Source organism: Electrophorus electricus, chromosome 21 (assembly GCF_041902795.1).
Source record: "Electrophorus electricus isolate QZ-2024a chromosome 21, ASM4190279v1, whole genome shotgun sequence".
Taxonomy (NCBI): domain Eukaryota; kingdom Metazoa; phylum Chordata; class Actinopteri; order Gymnotiformes; family Gymnotidae; genus Electrophorus; species Electrophorus electricus.
In genome coordinates, this window is record NC_137517.1 from 4548127 (window position 1) to 4567730 (window position 19604).

The following is a 19604-nucleotide window of genomic DNA, read 5'->3' on the forward strand; positions in this document are numbered from 1 at the left end:
TCTTATTTGTCTTACTTTTATTTACTTTTTAACTGCAGATGAATCAGTGCTTATGCGACTGCGGGGAACATTTTTCATCTAAACATATTAAGACACCTAAGAAAAACTGCGCACAAACGAGACTTAAACATCACGATACTATAACTGAATAGATTGCTCTCCCATGCTCAGTAGTTATAAGATTACATTTACTGTAAATGGACGGTAGTTGGATCCGCTTTCAGTTTTTTTCCTTCCAAAACAGATGGACACAGGACGACCCAATTTACATCATTAAAATAACGATCGGAACGATCGGAATAAATAAACTGTCATCGAAGTGCGAAGTATGCTGTGAATGTGCAAACCTCAATAAGAATAGGATAATAGTAATTATTATATTGTTATATATGAAGATCGCAAAGATTATCTTAACTGTTTAAGATTTTAATATGTTGATCTTCTTGCGATCATTCTTTTAGGGAACTATAGATCCAAAAGTATTTCTTCCACTAAAATAGAATCTGTTACAATAAATACTACTGAATATGTAGATAATGTGCCAGTTTCTATCATTAGCAGGTTGTGCTTGGATATACGCGTGTCTACATGTCGGGGTGCTTTAGTGAAAAATAAACCTAAAGCATTAATATCCAATGTAGCGTGTAAAGAAGCTTAGTGTTGATAGTCCTGGTAAAGCACTATTTCTCCACAACAGAGCCGTTGCAACACTGGACACCAGCAACGTTGAATGTTTACTTATCATCCAACGTCAACGTCACCGCGAGATCCCCTGAAAGTGTTTATGGAGAAAGAAGTGGAATAAAACAGATATGGGGTCAAAATAGTATTGAGTACATACATATACACGCAAGTTTTACAAACACACGTTTTTTCAGGGTTCTATTTGCTAAACAATAGTAAACGGGTTTCTTCGCGAAGTGTTGCGTCACTTCTCATCAATTCTCTGGACTAATCAACACACAACAAATTTGTGTGTGTGTGTGTGTTGTGTGTGTGTTTGTGTGTGTGTGTGTGTAAGGAGCACTTTCTTTAGAGAAGCATATTTATTGTATAGATCAGCATATTTAGTTATACTCAGTAGTACTTAAAGTAATATCAGGCTATACTTGTTATTTTGAAAACAAACAAGTGATATTTTTAGAATATTAAGACCACTCAACTGCAGAACCGTCAGTGGGAGTATATATACTTGAAGTACTGTGACTGAGTGCGTCTAAAACTGCTAGGCTATTGTTTGATAATGCAGATAACATCGTAACGGCGATAATGAGTTTTCTGTGTATTAGTTTATAGACCTGTTTAATGATGTAGGGAAAGAGAGAAAAAAGGAGAACAAATGAATGTTTGTGGAGTTCTGGCCTGTTGGTCATCTTAATTGCATGTGCAAAATGCGCGCGCTTGCAGATGGCCTCATAAGGAGCGCGCGCACCCACCCACACACACATCCACAGGCACACATGCACTCCAACACCCACAGATACACAGACACACTCACTCATTCTTTTTTTCTCTCTCTCTCTCTCTCACACACACACACCCACACACAAACACACACACACAGGGCGGTTCATTTTTCTTTTGAGTGTATCGCCAATGTTCGTGCAGTTTAGTAACTCAACCCAATAAGCGTTTTTTTGTTTGTTTGGTTTTTTTTTTTACATTTACACTATCTTAGGCTATATCGAAGAATAATTACGCTGAAGATGTAGAAAATGTTAAACATCGCATTCTTAATTGCTTAATAGTAGGTTCCTCGCAGTTTTGACATCACGTGGGCCTTACACTTGACCATGACTATGCAGTCACTTTGACCTTGACATCACAGAGACTTGTGAATAATAAATAGAGGGCTGGACACAAATATCCGCGGTTTGTTTGCAGGCAAACAAGGTGTTATTTTTCTGTCTAGACGGCTCGAGTTAATTACATGCCATAAATACATAAAAAGGGAAAAGCACTGGTATCCCATGTCTTTGCCAGTCCAAACCATCTAAAGCATCGCAGACTTGTGCAGTTCCTTTATGGATTCCTCCGTGGGCCGCTTCGCAACGTGCAACTGCTGTTCTCAGCCTATATAATTCTTAAACCACCAATGGTTGTATTCTCTCACCATGAGATGCACGTTATACTGACCACGAGGACAGCTAGTGAAGTTACGTCTCCAAAAGCCAGTTCTCGGAGACTGTGCCCCGTCATGTTCTCGCCACGGGTACGCGCAGTGCAGTGATGGCACCTCTGTCAAAAAGCAAGAGATAGCATTTTCCACGTGTTAAAGGTATGGCTGGTTTATTTGTTTGTAGTGCGGAAGTAACTCACAGTGCTTAATATGGGAGGCAACGTGTTTGTTTTCATGTGAATCGCAACTTTGAGAATACCGAACGCTGACTTTACTCCACGCGCAAAGGCAATATCAACTGCGTGCGTGCGAACAGTATCCATAACTCGGAAGGGGGAGGGCCTACCCAGTTTGCTATACGGTGACACGTTTAACTTAGCATTGGGCTAGGATTGATGAGAATAAAATGCTATTATGTTATATGATTGTTATGACAATATGAGTTAAGATTTCTATTCAAGAATAATGATGCAAAATATATTTGTTAATAATTATAACGCTCTGAAGTTTTAAAGATGGCTATACATCCGCAGACTGAACGGGCATGCTTTACTCTTAGTATGGTTAAAACATATATAGATGTGGATAACTCTGTGAAAGAGCCATCATGGCGGAGAAAAGTTGGACAAAACACTAAACTGTAGAGTAGTGCAATAAGTTGAACTGCAGATTATAAGTCGAGTTGAATTTTCCTTTTTAAACTTTTTTGAAGGCTACATATCAGATGGTAGCGCTATTTTCTAATAACAATTGTGTTGATCTACTTCTCGAATATATTACTAGTGATATCACAATTTCGTGAACATACATAGCATTTGTACAAAATTATTATTTGCTATTGTTTCAATTATTATACTAATTACTTACATACCATTAACATACTCTTAAGAGTTGAGATAGACATAGTTATTATTTGAAATGTACTTTGCTGTAAGTATAACAGAATTACAATTTTTTCGAGATTTTCTGTTGTTTCCTTTTTTGCATGTATTGTAAAAGCATATTAAATGTAAAATCTATATAACTTATTTCCATCTTCAATAATGTTTTACATGAACTATTTAATGTGTTATTTTTCTATTTAATGGGCTAGGTTTTACAAAAATTTCTAAAATAATATCCTACCGAACACAGATACTACCAAAGGTTAATCGGTGAATTCTGAAAACTGTACTGATCTTAAAATGTAATTGTAACTATTGTCCCAATAGTTTTGAAACAGGTCTAATATTTGTTATTGTTTGATGTACTGAAAGTTTCCATTATCTTAGGCACTAGCAATACAACACCGAGCGCATCAGATATCGACTTTAATATGCCTGGTGTGGTAGACTTTAAAAATTAAATATGCAATCAACATGTTAGTTGCAGTGCCCGATTATAGAACGTTTATTTATCAGTTTATCCCAAATATATATTTCGGTAGGACAGTCATCTCTAGCGAAAACGTACATTAAAGTAAAATAAAACGGGTTAAAATTGAACATCCTGACTTTGCACTAGTTTTGTTACAGTAATTTACAACCCTCAGTTGATGCTAAACGCTTCAGGTCTATTTAAAAAATACATAAAAGCTGTGTTGTAGAATGCATGATGGTGGACAGGTGGAATGGTTTACAGTGTGGCGAGAGTACAGAATAGCGAAGAGAAAGCGGTCTGATATCCTCTGGTGGTAGCATGGTGGAAATATCAGGAAGTGAGTAGCGCAACATCCACACAGCGTCCCCGCGTCCAGTACATTAAGTTCTCCTCCTAGGTGTAGAATTAATAGAAATCAAGTATATCTTATTATTACGGTAAAATCAAAACTATACGATATATATTCAAAATAAGCCAGACAAAACACATCAATCAGCAACAGAAAGGATGTAGTACGACTTCACCAAGTGGTTACGTTCTTATCACCATTAAGCAAACTATTAAAATTAAAGTCAAATAACTGGTACCTTTATGTTGTATGGTGAAAGGTTTACCTGCATGGTTTTGAGCAGAATTAGTTAGGTGTGGTGGATCATGTGAAAAATAAAAACACCCACAGAACACTCTGGAACGTCTCTGATTGGTTAGGATGCTCACAGCTCACAAGAAAAAAAAAGGTGATTTGTTTGAGGACTCATTTGCATGTTGAAGCCTGCTGAAATATTAGTAGGTCTTTTGCAAAAGACAAGTACGAATAACAATCAGTACTTTAAAACTTTATCAACGGACAAAATGTGACCAGAGTTTGTTGCTGCCCAAAAAGCTATTAGTTTATAACTTACTGCTTTTGGTGCTCACTTTGGGGAGTCTACTTTGGGTGGCCTACTTGCACAATTGGCATGCGTCTTGAGAAACTAGAATTAAACAAAGATGTAGTTTGTTTTATGGTAATTGTGATTGGAGACTATGAACTTTATATGCAATATCTGAAAAAAATGTAGAACAAAAATATTTTAAACCTGAAAGTTTTTTTTCTAGTCTATATTCGGATAATATGCAGAGGGGAACATTCGAGAAATCATGAATACCGGCGACCGAAACCGCATAAGACAATTCACAACATGAAACACATTCGATAGAAAACAAAGAATGTTTATTTGGTTCTGAGATATTAAAACAATTTTTTACATGTAGCCATATTTGTTACAATATTAGTCTACCTTTGACTAATTTATGTTTAATGAAAGTTTTTCGCCACCTTTTGTTTAAATTTGTCACGGGAAGTTTTTGCCAGAGACGATCTGCGAAACAGTTAAATAAATAGATCTCCCAAGTTGCATGTAATTAGGTTAGCTTATTGCAATAATTTTGACAATATAAATCCCTCTCTACTTTAAATAAATATCTACATATGCAAATCAGTAGTGGTCAAGTGCAGAGATGAGCTAATGTTTAAAATTGTTAGGAAAGGCGGATTTTAGATTATTTCTAGATAGTGTTTTAGTGGAGTTGTGATGTCTGATGCATTTTCCATAGGCTACGTGTAGGCACTGATATATAAACTATGTATTAGTAGCCCATTGTTTTACCTAATGGTAATTACAGTGGTTTTGTAGTTTATCTTTGGGGTTAGATTCTTGGGGGAATAAGTTCTAGGAGAAAATCATGACAACGCCCAAACCCCTCTATACTTCAAATAAGAACCTACATATGACGGTCAATAGTTGACAGACACAGAGATTATCTAATGTTCAAAAAAGTTAGGAAAGGCAGATTATAGTATTTCTAAATAGTGTTTTCAGTGGAGTTGTAATGTCTGATGCGTTCTCCATAGGCTACGCGTAGACTCTGACATAGAAACTATGTATTAGTAGTGTATTCTATTAACTAATGATGTTCATGGGTAAGTCTAATTACACAGGGATTCTGTATTTTACCTTTGGGGTTAGATAATTATTTCACTTGGTGAAATAATTATACTTGGTGAAATAATTATAGGAAGAAATTCATGACAACGCTAAAACCCTGACAACATGTGCCTTTAGATAATCAAAGCGAGTAAAAAGGCCTATTGTTTACGCTATTGCCCTGTCGGGTTGGAAATGGAATTCCACGACAGTTTTCCCAATACGATGTAGACTAGACTCTGACCTTGAACTGCTACTTTCTTTAAATCGTGGAGAATTTAAGCATTGATATACATGCGGTAAGACAAATGTATTCATGTGTCTGACCTAGCATGTTTGCTGGATAAGTTAGCCTTATTTCGGATCGTCGAGAGCTTGTGTGTTAGAATTAAGTGTTTGGGTCGACATTCTAAACAAATGCTCTCTCAGCAATTTGTTTTGCATCTTTTTTTCTTGCAGAGTGAACTTTGAGCCTATAACGTAACTGTGTACCGCGTACTGCAAATGCGTACTGGAGCCAAATATTCTCTGTCGACTAGCTAACTTGTCTTTATTTTAGTGTGTCTTTATTCTCAAGCGTTTTTGTCAATGTTCGGGCAAATATTTACTTTCTATTTATTTCTATCTACAATTGGACAAGAAATCACAATGTTGTGCACACCCTCCTCCCCAAAGCAATAGGCTGCAAGTACTTCATTATACTTGCACTTGGGTGTTGGCCTGCGCTGCAACTGCAGTGTTAAGTAGATCCATGTATCTAGTCCCAGCATGGTTAGCTATAAATTGTAATACTGAGACGTACACTGACCGCAAAGCTTAATTTTTGCTTTGAAGGTGTGAGCCCCTTGCCTAAATGATACTTTGTTGTCTTTTTTGGGGGGGGGGGGGGGGTGGCGGGGCGGGGGCGGGGGGGGGGGTGGCAGAAAAGCTATAGGCTTAACACTAGCATTGTAACTGGGCATAAAAACAGCTTTATCCAGAAACAATGGGTTTATTATTTTAGATATTATGTGCTGTTCTCCATTGTTTACATTAGAATTGTGAAACCTATGTTTTGTACACTATGACGTCTAAATGTTTTGGAACCATGTTACTCCTCAAAATTTAAAATGGACATCCGTGTTGAGAAGTTACCTGAAACATTTCAGAAAGTTACAAAAACAGACATCAAAACGTTGCTCAGACTGAAAAGAAATGTCTGATTTCAGCAAAATATAACAACAAATATCAGGCTCCTCCCAATTCACAATGCAATCGCGCACGCGCACGCACACTGAATTAACACCCCCAACCCCAACCCCCCCACCCCCGCGCGCGCTCGGGCACACACACGTATAAGCAGTAGCAATACAATTTATTTGTTGTAATATTATGCGTAGAAATACAATCAAATTTATTACGTTATTTACTGCAAATAATGTCTCTTTGATGAAGAAAAAACAACCTCCAGGGTAAAATGCAGCTGTTTTATTGAACACAAATAACTGCATATACTGCATCCTACACGTGTGAGGAGCATATTGGTGTAGAACAGAGTCGCCCACTCTAATTTCTTTTGCTGTCATGCAACATCTCGCAACTGTCTTTAACTGTCCTTAAATATTAGAATAATTCGTAAGAGTTGGCTTTATTGATGAAAAAGCTGAAAATATCTTTTAAACTTCCCCAAGCTGTTGGTGTGGCACACAAGACATCGTCTATGTGCAGCTGTATTCCTGCGTATTGAGAGTTTATAATCACGTAACAGTTGCAGCGATCTAGTGTTGTGCAATTGAAAGGGCTGAATCATTTAAATGCCTTGTGTTACCCTCTAAAGTTCATATAAAAGAACACATGCCAGAGTTTGGCCACGAGTATTTCTAAAAAGTATCCATGAAAGTTGTTCAGGATATGTGTAAAAGAGAGTATTATTTGAAATGTACGCTACACTTTCAAAGCAACCTTATAGAATATGATCTTATTTTACAGAGCCAGCGCTTTCAACCTGCTGACCCTCTTACAGTAAATACGAGTGTAGTGAAGCACTGAGCATCACTCTTTCTCTAAAACAAGCCTGTAAAAGTGGATCATCACAGCTTTATATGACACTGAATTCAACCATAATTTGCACAAAAAACCCCAAAATGTCACGAGCGCTCCCTCTATCAAAAAAGTAAAGTGTTTGTTTAAAAAAAAAAAGAAATTAAACATAATTTGCCACCTAATAAACAATTTAAACGAGGCTGGGGACAGTTCTATATATTTTGTTCTTCACGAGAACGAACGAAAGTATAGTTTGTAACGTGCAAACCGAATAAATGAAAAATACTATTGTACATTTGTAATAAGATATGTTACAATATTCTAAAAAGCATATAAAATACACAATATAGAAGTTAATGATTGTTTTGGCTAAAATAGACCAAGTGGGTGGTACCTTCTAGAGTTCGAGTAAGATCCTGCACGTGATGTGGAGATGACCAATCAGGCGCACCTCCTGGTTTAACTATGTTAAATGTCAGATTGCAATAAACTAGAAGCTGTTGGTCAGGCCCGCGGAAATGGGCGAGCATAATCTCCTTAATCCTGGGTTTGTGGGACCTTTGGTAAACATCCACACTGGAGACACGTTTTACTTCCCGAATTTTAGAGCCTCAGGGGGACAACTGGCGGGGTTACCGTCTCTTTCGTACCCAAGAAGGGACAATGTTTGCTCTCTCCCATGGAATCCATCGGAGTCGTGCAATGGATATCCTCAGTCCTACTTCAGTAGTCCCGTGTCCATTAATCCATCTTTCAACCGATCTTGTGGTGAAATAGCCAGACCGGAGGAAAAGTGTTATTATGGTAACGGCGGGAGCAGAGAGGCTTGCTCGGACGGTAACAGCCTCAAGCGAGAGGAGAGAGGAAGAGAGACATCAGTATCGTCAGACCAAGGAGTGCACAATGGGATGGGCAACGGTGGCACCTTTAACAAGTATGACTATGGCACCGAGCATATGACCCAAAACCCGCCGTCCTGCCAGTCTTTAGAATCCGATTCCAGCTCCTCCGTTCTCAACGATGCAGGAAAAACAACAGCGAGCGACCCACAGACCCTATTGTCGCCGGTGAGCCACACAGGCAATATCTCCACGGGAGGAGGTGGGTGGCATTCATTCAGATGCGGTGAAAAGAGTAAAAAACGCGTTGTTGTTTAGAGCACACGCTAAGCAATGCTTCTACCGTGCTAAACTTTTGGCAGCAGACGGTATTGGTAGGCATGCTGTCAAATGCAGCGATTTGTCTGCAGGATACTTGCGTGGTGGATCAACGCCGCTAGGGGTTGCCCTAAAATGCTCAGCGCTCTCCAGCCTTAGCGTTCAGTCATTTATACAACCAGTAAACACAACATCGTAAAATTCGTCAGTCTTGATGCCGTTATCTGTATTTTACCGTCTTTGGCTTAAAACGCTGCCATTATCCGTCGACATGAACCGGATTTCCTAAAGCTTTCGGTCATTTAAATGAAACATGATAACTATAGTAAAGATGGAAGCTAATCTGTGAATTAAAGGTGTGTTTTGTTTTAAGGACTCGTAAAGCGAATTAGTATTTGTCCCTGTGCGGAAATACCAAGTGATGTTATAACCAAGTGATGTTATTTGCAAGAAAGACTTAATTGTCATGTTAATGTGGATTTAACTGAAACCGTAAAATCTCACGTGACGCGTATAAATCGGTGGTATATCTATATGTAGGGATATCACACTGCGGGATAATTTCTATTGCTTTAACATCAGTTGTAAAGCAGGCCTACATACTTCCAGTGAAAGTAGAATTAAAAAAGTAGAAGTTTAATAGTGGGTATAACGATGTTACGAAACAATGTTCACTAGTGTTGTGGGGATGCTGTTATTCACTCATAATTCGTACTCTGCCCCCTCTAGGTGCCCCGTGGTACCCTATGCACACCCGGACGCGCAAGAAACGAAAACCATATTCCAAGCTACAACTGGCCGAGCTGGAGGGCGAGTTTATGCTGAACGAGTTCATCACCCGGCAGCGGCGGAGGGAGCTGTCAGATAGGCTAAATCTCAGCGACCAACAGGTTAAGATCTGGTTTCAGAACCGACGAATGAAGAAGAAGAGACTTTTGCTGCGAGAGCAAGCTTTGTCCTTCTTTTAGAAAGACGTGTGAATCGCTAAGCAGCAGTATCTCACCACTATTCCACTGAGGGTAATATGGCAACAGAGCAGTATTATTCTCTTTATTTGCTCCATTATGCATTAATTTGCGTAAAAGCAAAGTGCATAACCATGCAGAAATTAATTCAGGGGCAAGCGACCAAATGATAGCAGAGCAAGCTCTGCTGTTACCACAATTTTACTGCAGTATGTATTAAAGTGGCTACAGCGTCCAGCGTTTTGTGTCGTGTAAACGTTTGTTATATTTTCTTGCTTAATTTGAAAAAGACGTGCTCTCTCAGCCACTTTTCTTTCTATCTCACATTACAGTATATATTGCGAGCTATACATTTAGTCACAATTAAACTGTGAGATATTCCACCAAAGCTAGATTATATGCCTGTATTAACTGGCACTTCAAAATGCTTTGTGAAATGTGCTCACACACGTAAGCTATTTATTATTTCGTAAAAAACTAAAGTACAGAAATTCCGTGATATCTGCAGGTGTATTACTCAGAGGAAAATACGTTCTACGGTCTATTAAAATCAATAATTGAAGAACTCCCAAATGTGGAACTCTGGCAGACATTGGACTCAATAGCTATCGCAGTGTATGAAGAATTATGAATTTTTCACGAGCTATACAGTCGCCATATGTGTAATCCACACTGAGAGCAGATCTTTACAACTGGGAAGAGAAAAACACAGTGTGCAGCGGAAAACCATGATATCCCTATGTCTCTTCCACGGTCACGGTCACGATCACAGAGTCAGTGTTCCAGCCGCTGAGTAGATCTGAAAGACTTGAAAAACCAAACTGCAGCTTACATGCCAACATTTTATGGCTAGAAATTGAAATATTATCATTCATTAATTTCTTTTCACTTTGACGTCTGTTAGGAGATCAGGACCCTGTTTTCTCTCACTCACATTGCATTTGCGCTCTCGAAATTCAGACTTTGGGCACGAAGGTGAACTGGTATCACTCTGTTGGTACTGCTAAAACAACGTTAACTGTAAGCCTTGTGAAAGGTTAGGTTCATGCTACAACTTAGGTTTGCTGCAATAATACTAGATCATAATTTATTTCATAATTGCACGTCCCTTGACACAAGGTTGGCCTACTTAATTAAGCCACTAAAATGCTTTTGGGAGGGAAGTGCATGATTAATCTATCGTAAGTGACGTTTGCGTTACTGAAAGGTGAAAGGAAAAAGTGCATAATGTCTTGAGAACATAGGACAAGATCCTAAAAATATCACGATGTATATTCCCAATAAGCGGAAACCATCGTTTTGTCTGAAATGTTACATACTATCTAAAATTAATAAACAAATGCCAGTGAAAAGAATTTATATTTGCTGCATGTTGATTATGTCTAGTTATCTAATGCTACAAAGAAATTTTTTTTCGACCGGTTTTACGTTGTTGTTTTTTTTTTGCGCATGCTTTATTTTAAGACACTGTATCAAAAGTGGAAATAAGAATGTCTTACTCTTGACGAAGAAGTTGTATTCATGAGACCTGCGATTTAAATTTAAAAAGTAAAAAAAAACGATTCCCATAAATAATAATAATAATAATAATAATAATAATAATAATAATAATAATAATGGTTGTTGTTGTTGCTGTTGTTTGTTTTTGTTATTGTTATTATTATTATTATTATTATTAATAAATTATAGTCATTAATTTTTGCTTTAAATACTTTTGTGAATATGTGAAAAGCGTGTTATGTCATTGGTATAACAGTGTTCAGTCATATATTATTGCTTACCTTTTTCTCTTTTCTCATTTTGTCTCATTTTATGTTTCACCGATGTCACGTTTATTCTGTGATTATCTTAAACTGTCTTGTATATAACGTTACGAATTAATGAATGTATCGATGTATGTGTAACCTAAGGTTTCTGATAAATAAAGTCTGTTAACTTCACTGTAAACGCAGTTACTAATCAACACATTTCTCTTGATAAGCAGGTTATACCACGTCACATAATACGCACGTGTTCTGCAGTTTAAGTTTGCTTCCAATAATTAACGGGATTGTGTTACTCTTAATTGTAAAATGGAGCTTGGGTACTGCTATTTGAACTGAGCCTTAACGGTAACCTTTAAGCCTGCCGCTACCAGAAAATAAGACTGTATTCAATCTGTGACCAAGTCTTGTGTTACTTCTGGGCCTCTGCTTGCCTCACGGCAGTAGTGTGTACGGGCTCACTGTTCTTTCTTCGAATAAAACGTGCTCACACACTTATGTAACCACTGAATGGTTTCAGATTTGAATTAGATTTCACAATGATAGAACAGATTCTGGGATGCTCCCATGGGTAATAGCTGTGTTCGCATCGTCCCACCGTTATACAGGCACGGTGAAAACAGGCTATAAGCTCGTTTTCTGACAGTTAACTATAACTGCACAGAATATTATCACCTACCCTTTAAACCGGCCAAACAGATGCTAAAATATTTGCCTTCGTACAAACATCTAGACCTGCAACCCGAGACCCTTCGGCACTGCACAACACACTAACCGAGTAAAGATATCCACCTAGTGGATAGTCACTCCTAGCGTCCACACCAAGCACTGAAAGGACTAACTCAGCAACAGCTGTACGCTTTGCCTGATTGCAATGCATATTTTGGACCGAATTTCGACGCTGGTGCCAAATGACTCTGTCGATGGTATGCTACACAGAAAATGCTGAAAGGGCACCTTTTCGATTCTCGATATTGATATTATATTCTACGAACCGTCAGTCGAGGTTTATGTATCTCTGAAGCTAGAGGGGGGGGAGTGTTTTGTGTCTAAAGAAAGTCTTGCGTTGCATGGTGACTCACATATAGCGATTTTAGCGTTTGAAGCTAATATCATTGTTGCCGGTAATTGCCCTCATTAACGCAAATTGTTTTCTTGAGCTAGAGTAACATTCTTCCACATTTTTTTTTTAGAAATACCACATTGATTGGCATAATTAATAGGTGAATACTTGTGTTGTATCACTGTCGAGTATTTATATAACAACATTTCTAACGTAAGTATAAAAACATAAATGTCTTTAAGTTAACTTTCCAGATCTATTTCAAGTAGCCTTACACAGGTCTAGACTTCTTTCAAAGCGCAATCTTAACAATGACATTTTATGCGCCGCGGCGCTTTTGACTTTGAGATTGGCTCAATCTGTTTATGGGGGCTTGTCTCCCGGCTCAGAGGTCAGTGAGCTCCACCGTGCCCTTCACACAGAACTTGTGTTGTCATGTGGTCTAGCAAGCCTTCGGCAGACCCCTCACCCTCAAAGTGCATCTGCATCAAACCCTAAAAGTGCTACAATCGAAACTACAAAGGTTACTTAAAAACAGAACCTTGAATCAGTTAGACTACCCAATTGAGTTGCAACAACTACTTGGCTTCCGGGGACGTAGGCACGTCAGCACTTGTAAAGAAACTTGAGAAACGTTGGGAAATAAATATTCAAAACCTCGAAGTTCGTGCGTTATTTTCATGTGCTTCATCCTTCTTAAACCACAACCCATCAGTCACATCAGTTGGAACCCTGTTGCAGTTTTTCATTGAGTTTAAAAAGTTTCCGTTTAAACGGTAGCCTAAGATGCATTCGTTTTAACAATATAGTGTGTCTTCAAAGGCCTTTTAAAGGTATCAAACTGACGTTGGGTACTTGATTTGGGGTTTTCGTGCCATTTTACAATGGCACCCATACCTCCGTCTCCATGGCTTTGCCAAAATAAAATCACTACAAAGCCATTACTTATGGCCTAGCGCCGCAGTGACCTACTGCTGCAAAACTACTTTTGTGTACTGAGTTCTTCATAAACAAAGATGTTTAATATAATCCAAGTTCAGATTCGCAGCATGACTAATTCTTGTAGGTTGCGTTAAAGAGCCTCGTTCATAATCAGTTGTTTTACAATGACTGAGGGGTTTATGGATCGAGGATGACCTTATAAAATGGCATTAAAAATACACCATCAGCCATGGTTGGATATTTTTGTGGACTAAATTAGCAAAATATAGATGTTGCATTGTCTACATTGTCTAACGTCTACGACGTTAAATGAACGGTCAGAGAGTTCTTAAGTTCCTAAATAGCTTGCACGTGGTTACTAAAACGCGTGCATCCGGTTTCGCAATCCAAATTTTAGTGAGTGCCACAATGAAACCTTCGACTTCAGCGGGAATAGGACGAATCCTTTATCCAACCCCACCCCTTGCCGTAGGCCCGTCCTGGTGGGCGGGAACAAAGCACAAATTGAAGGTCAAGTTAGTATGCGCCTTATATGGGTTTCACATATCTTATATCATGAGTGTCGACAAAATTCAGAAATAAGAAATACAAAAATGTAGTCGGGTAAAACTGACTTGTCATACGCGATTGTACTGAATTAAAGTTTGTATGGTATGTATTTTTTTGGCAACGGAACGGCAGCGGTCAAGATTAGCGACACAAAACCGCTAATAATTACTACAAGAATATTTAGTGCTCGCCACCCTTTACTTTGTCTTATTTTCTTTTTTAAAAGGTTAAATATTCAATATTTTAAATAGGCTGCACAGCACATAGTTATTTATTAAAACCTCTTCAGTTTAGATATTATGATAATGATATTCCAAGTCATTGGTATAGGACAGCGGATGTAGAGGGTTTATATCTGTACACACACTTCACGTGCCTTCCACTGTACATTTTCTTTCGCATGTGATGTAATGAAAGGCATATGCTTATTTTTCAGTTCTTGTCAAATCAAGGGGCTAATTGTCAACGACGCCCTGGAACCTGACAGGCACCTTAACGTTTTGATGATTACTACAAGATTAGCGTAGTTGTGCATTGTTACTATTTCACCGAAACAGTAACAATGCTCTTTAATTTGGCCGTGAGAGTAATTTTCTTTAAACTTGACAATTTCTACACTAAATACGATTATTTTAATGATTTAGCTTTCGGAAAGACGGACAAGCGCCAGTCTCCTAGCCGTTAGCTTTTCAACAGGTATCCGACTGAGCTTTCAAGAACGAACCTTCACTCACGGCGTTTTGATAAATAGTAAATCGGCAGTAAACCTGAATCTGTTGTGGGTTTTTGACCGCTGGTTGTTTATTTTATCAACACCGAACTGCTCCTCGGGGGCGTGTTTAGTCATCTTAACTGAGCACAAACGTTATCGAAAGCGACAACGTAAACAAAGGTACAGTCGAGCGTCCGTGCTAATACGGCCTACACGCTACTTTTCAGTAGCGTCAAAGGGGCTCTTGGTTCACTGTGTTTCCGCACGAATTTTATTGCTAAGGGGGCTCGAGCGATAGCGCAAGCAATTCGCTATCTGTGGCGCATAGATTTGATCTGGAAGATTTTAGATGCTTTTGCATTTTGAAGTGTTATTTTTCACCCAAAAAGTACGACATATACGCCGTCAGCAACGTAGACATTATTTCTACTTTTTTTTTTTTTTTTTTTTGTGAGACTTTTGCAAAGCTTAAAATAGTTTGGGGCCGGTAATGCTAAAGCATAATGCTACAACTTAAGCACTGTAAGCATTAGATTTTTAAGCATTAAACTATTTGTATTTAAGTAGTATAAAAGTTTCTTAACTTCAGAATGATATGCCGATGTATGAGAGTAAAACAGCGTATCAGTTTGCTCGCTATATTCACTTTGGTTTTAATTAGATGCAAGAGGACAGTTCATCCTAAATAACATCTGCAAGACTATTAATTAGCTATTAATAACGTTAATAAATTTGTATCATGTGGAAAGAAATATTTAACACCGTGACAAGTAAATAAATCGTAGTGACTCGAAAACATTATAAACTGCACACTGTACACAAAAACATGTTGGTGTTGTTTACATAATTATAATTTCTGCAATAACCTACGTCTACACTGCCACCAGAATGCTCATAAGTTCAAATAATATAATAAAATTTCAGCCCAATTATACATTGCATGTATTTTGTAAAGGAGGCAATAGTTAAAATTGCTTTTGGATCGTTTGAGAAAAGAGCTCAAGCTTATCTTAAATTTACGACTGCTTCAGCATTGGTGTCTGTTGCTGTTCTTTTTATTTTCACAGGACATGAAACAATATAGCCTTTCGCCTTACAACAAAATTGGCGTCTTCTGTTACACACAGTAGAGCATAATAACTAAAACAATGATCACTATCGCCCTGTGAATCACTCTAAAAATCAGCAGTTATTTCTTTGGTTATTCATGACACAACTTGCTTCAAACAAATATCGCCCTTTAATAAGCAGCTGTTATTTATTTATTTTTTTATGCAAAAATCTAATTTATATGATTTGTGAGCGGTTTGATGCATTAACGGTCTACGACCAGGTGCACTATGCTGGTCCTCAGGAAAGAAAAAAAAGGGGGAAAAAACACAAGGGGTATTTTTGTTGCCGCTTAAAACCGTTCACAACTCATACAAGCGAGTTTAACAGCCAGACTTACAGCCAATTAAATTTATCTAGGCCATGAGGGACGGTAATATGATTACACCCCCTTCCATCTATACGGTCGGAGCCAGTTGAGATAGGTCATTGTTGCACGGGTGTATATGTATGTGTATGCATATATCTCTCGTGAAACATCATGGTGGATTTGTATGGATGCACACACACAAACTGTCGAAGAAACTGGCCACGTGAGGGCTATGCAAATTCATGAAGGGGTTCAGCTTTCAGGTCTGAGGAACCCATGTGCTTATAAGATACATTTATTACAATAGGCTAGCCCTATAGTACCGCGAGCAATAGCCAGGCTATGGTGAGACTCTTTTTAGAGCGCGGTTGTATTTTTCAAGACAAGCGCTATACTTTAAGTTTGTAATTATGCACCGACTAGGACAGTAGTTAGATTCCGCAGACAGCCGTAAAGGATATAGCGCTTCAATAGTGATGGCTTTAGGCCTAATGCAGGGACGACGGTAGCAAGCATTTACAACACCTCTGTGCTCGGTAGCATTCAAGACTTTAGACGCCTTTCTCGGCCTTTTACACGAGCATGCAGTTCAATTCAAATCGTACTTCACAGTGTCCACCGCTGTCGAAATCTCCGGCATGGGGCTAGCCATTTGCGAGGAAATGGTGCTTGTTTTGAGGACTGAAAAAGCCGATCCTTTGTTTGAACTTCAGGGTCCTACTGCGAGCGGGACAGCAGACGTGCAATATGAGATCATATACAGATAGGACGCACACATTTCAACTATCTTAACACACAAAGGCTTTTGTTATGCAAGTCACCTGAGTGGTACAATCAGTTTGTGGCTGCACAGAGATAATACTGGCCGTAGTGGTGACGTATTCATGTGCACAATGACATTTTGCGACCAACTAACAATATTTTATCAGTAAGAACTCGGATTTCATGATATGTTTTAGGTATTTTAGAAACATAGGTCAATCAGATGCCATCTGTGTTTTCTTTAAGTTATTATGTGTTACTTGTTATTTAATTTATTTGTCACTTCTTTTTCAGGTTTATAAACACTTTTTACCATTTACCAATAATGTAGGTTTTGGTATTTTGCATTTGGATTCATTTTTCCGTATTAATGAAACAAAATCAAAATTTAGCTAATCTGTAAACGTGGTGAACCAACACCAGACAAGGTAAAACTTGTTCCAGAAATCGTATCTAGGTGCAAATACAGAAACGGTTAAGGTATTTTCAATAATTAGTGCATAGTATTGCTGTAGACTTGATCTCGCTCATCTAGTATTTCTATATGGTTCCACCTATACTTAAACGGCACTGCATTAAATTCCTTTGTGTTCACGTGTTATGAAAACTAGTAAGGTGATTTCTGCCTTGTTTCAATCAGTTAATTAATTTATATTTATTACATTTTAATCCAAACGCGTGCAACTATTTCGTTCTTTTTTATTCCAATAGAACAAGGAGTTCGTTGCTTTTCTTTTCAGCTATTACACCATTTATGGTAGTTGCAATGAGAATTTTAGTGGTCAAATTCAAGTGCTGTGTCTGGGCTGCTGTCTGGTTTCTTTGTACTTGGTTGCATGAATGTTGCACACCATCCTTTTGTCTAGGGCTTTAAACAAACTAAAGTCATTATCACATACATTTCCCACAAATGTGTGGCAGCTTATTTAAAAAAATTTAACTGGGTGATTTTTTTAAACCAAAGAATCAGTCCGGTTATGGTTAAGACCTTTGGGCTACATTTGATTGCACTCTGTTTTCACTTGTCGTTATCGTTCTGTTTCATAATTGATTTACATATTCTTGGTGTGGAGCGTAAATGTTTGATTAGTCGAAATAGCCAGCCCCGGTGTTTTAAAGATAAACTGTGGTAATAGAGCAGAGGTCTTCTAAATAATTTATTTGGACTTCAATATCATTACAATGCAGACAACGAACGGGAAACAATTTACCTCATAAACAATTGCTGCCTCATTAGTTTACTTATGTTGGTCTATAAAGCGTATCAATAATGACATTCACCAGTTTAGCCTATCAGATGTTTACCATGCAAAAATAAACGACAAATCGGCCTCATAGATATTCTGTAGTTTAAAGAAAACTGAAATGCAGCACGGATACATTACTGCGCAAAAAACGAGGAGATTAGTACTTACGCGTTTATTATCATTAGCTTATCTAACTATTTGTCAAATGTTTAGAGAAATTTGGGCCGATTTCGAAAATATAGCCGGACTTCAGGAAGCACGAGGCAGCATTAAGAAACTGTTTACAGAATCTGTCAATTATAGGATTTTGAAAAATATAATTGCGAATGTATATCCTACATATAAAATCTCTCAGAAGCATTATATCTCGTCCAGATTCTGACAATTAAAGAATGCTATTTTTAAAACAGATCGTATAAAAGACCGTATACAGCAGTGGACATACTGGTGACAGGATATCACGTTGTCACTTAGAAAAATATACAAGGTCTTTTTTTGATGTGTTTGTTTGCACGGATAAAAGGGTGCAGTGCAGTGGAAAGAGGGCCAAACACAAATGCTTGTTTCACTCTCCTTTTATTTTCTATGTCACTTTCAATTGGGATCGTATGGTATACATAGATATCAACTTAAAAGCCAAAACTTAAAATCACCTCTGTTATCTTCAAGAGGAATACGCAGATACTACAAATTATATATATATATATTTGTAGTATATAGTTGACAGTTGTGTAAGTCCAAACATTTGGAAGTCCGCAGTGACTTTTTATTAGTCTATATAATGTACTCCGATATATATATATATATATATATATATATATATATATATATATATATATATATATATATATATATATATATATATATATATATATATATATATAGGAGTACATTATATAGACTAATAAAAAGTCACTGCGGACTTCCAAATGTTTGGACTTACACAACTGTCAACTTCAAGTCGACTAGAGTTTTATCATTCAAAATGATCAGTTAAAGTGCCCATTTTGCCCTCCGTAGTCTGTATGGTATCTGAGTTATCACCAAACGAATGCAGGCAAATATATTAAGGTCGGTGAAACACAAAACTGTTGCAAAGACTACAACGTTCATACAGGGTGGAGTTAACATCTGACATCTGTCCAGGTACTACTGTTTATCAAAACTAACCGACTGCACTGACTGTTCGAACAAAAACTAGCGTATCCCTAGCGAGGGCTAAAGCATTCTTAACGTGAAATGGTACACAAATGTTATAATTCTCTAACGCCTCATACTTTACGATTTAGGCTAAATAAAAACAATAGAAATATATAAGAATATTAAAACGGCTTACCTCATAAAATCATAAACCATGCTACATAGCATACAGGCTCTCAAACACTCCTATAAATAGAAAACAAATGCTTATTTTCATTCTAGTAAACTGCGTTAAGAGAACAAACCGAAATATGTTACTCATTTTCACATTGCTCCGGTGATGTTTTGAAAATTAATCGTTTGAATCTCTTAGATCTTACCTAAGTGAACCACTCCTACACATCCAAGTGCTCCAAA

The 19604-nt window shown here is 37.7% G+C and overlaps 1 protein-coding gene and 1 long non-coding RNA gene across 6 annotated transcripts; one reads left to right on the plus strand and one right to left on the minus strand.

The window, feature by feature from the left end:
* Window positions 1-8: 8 nt before the first annotated feature.
* LOC113570303 (uncharacterized) lies at window positions 9-19597 on the minus strand. Of its 5 annotated transcripts, none has more exons than XR_014119033.1 (5): window positions 19384-19597; window positions 4381-4452; window positions 4093-4270; window positions 2137-3871; window positions 9-772 (listed from the first exon to the last, which is right to left on the minus strand). It is a non-coding gene; the product is annotated as an uncharacterized LOC113570303 (long non-coding RNA). The 5 variants fall into 5 exon arrangements; XR_014119034.1 differs by having other exon boundaries at window positions 2114-3871; XR_003409891.3 differs by lacking the exon at window positions 9-772 and having other exon boundaries at window positions 801-3871; window positions 4093-4197.
* Window positions 7941-11529, plus strand: hoxc12a (homeobox C12a). The gene is made up of 2 exons (XM_026998620.3): window positions 7941-8568; window positions 9354-11529. Exons 1-2 carry the CDS (start codon window positions 7986-7988, stop codon window positions 9590-9592), a joined length of 822 nt encoding a protein of 273 aa, XP_026854421.1. The 5' UTR covers window positions 7941-7985; the 3' UTR covers window positions 9593-11529.
* Window positions 19598-19604: the final 7 nt, after the last annotated feature.

Coding starts and splice junctions, on each gene's coding strand:
- hoxc12a (XM_026998620.3), top strand. CDS start 7,986: ATGGGCGAGCATAATCTCCTTAATCCTGGGTTTGTGGGACCTTTGGTA. Junction 8,569..9,353: donor CAATATCTCCACGGGAGGAG/GTGGGTGGCATT, acceptor TGCCCCCTCTAG/GTGCCCCGTGGTACCCTATG.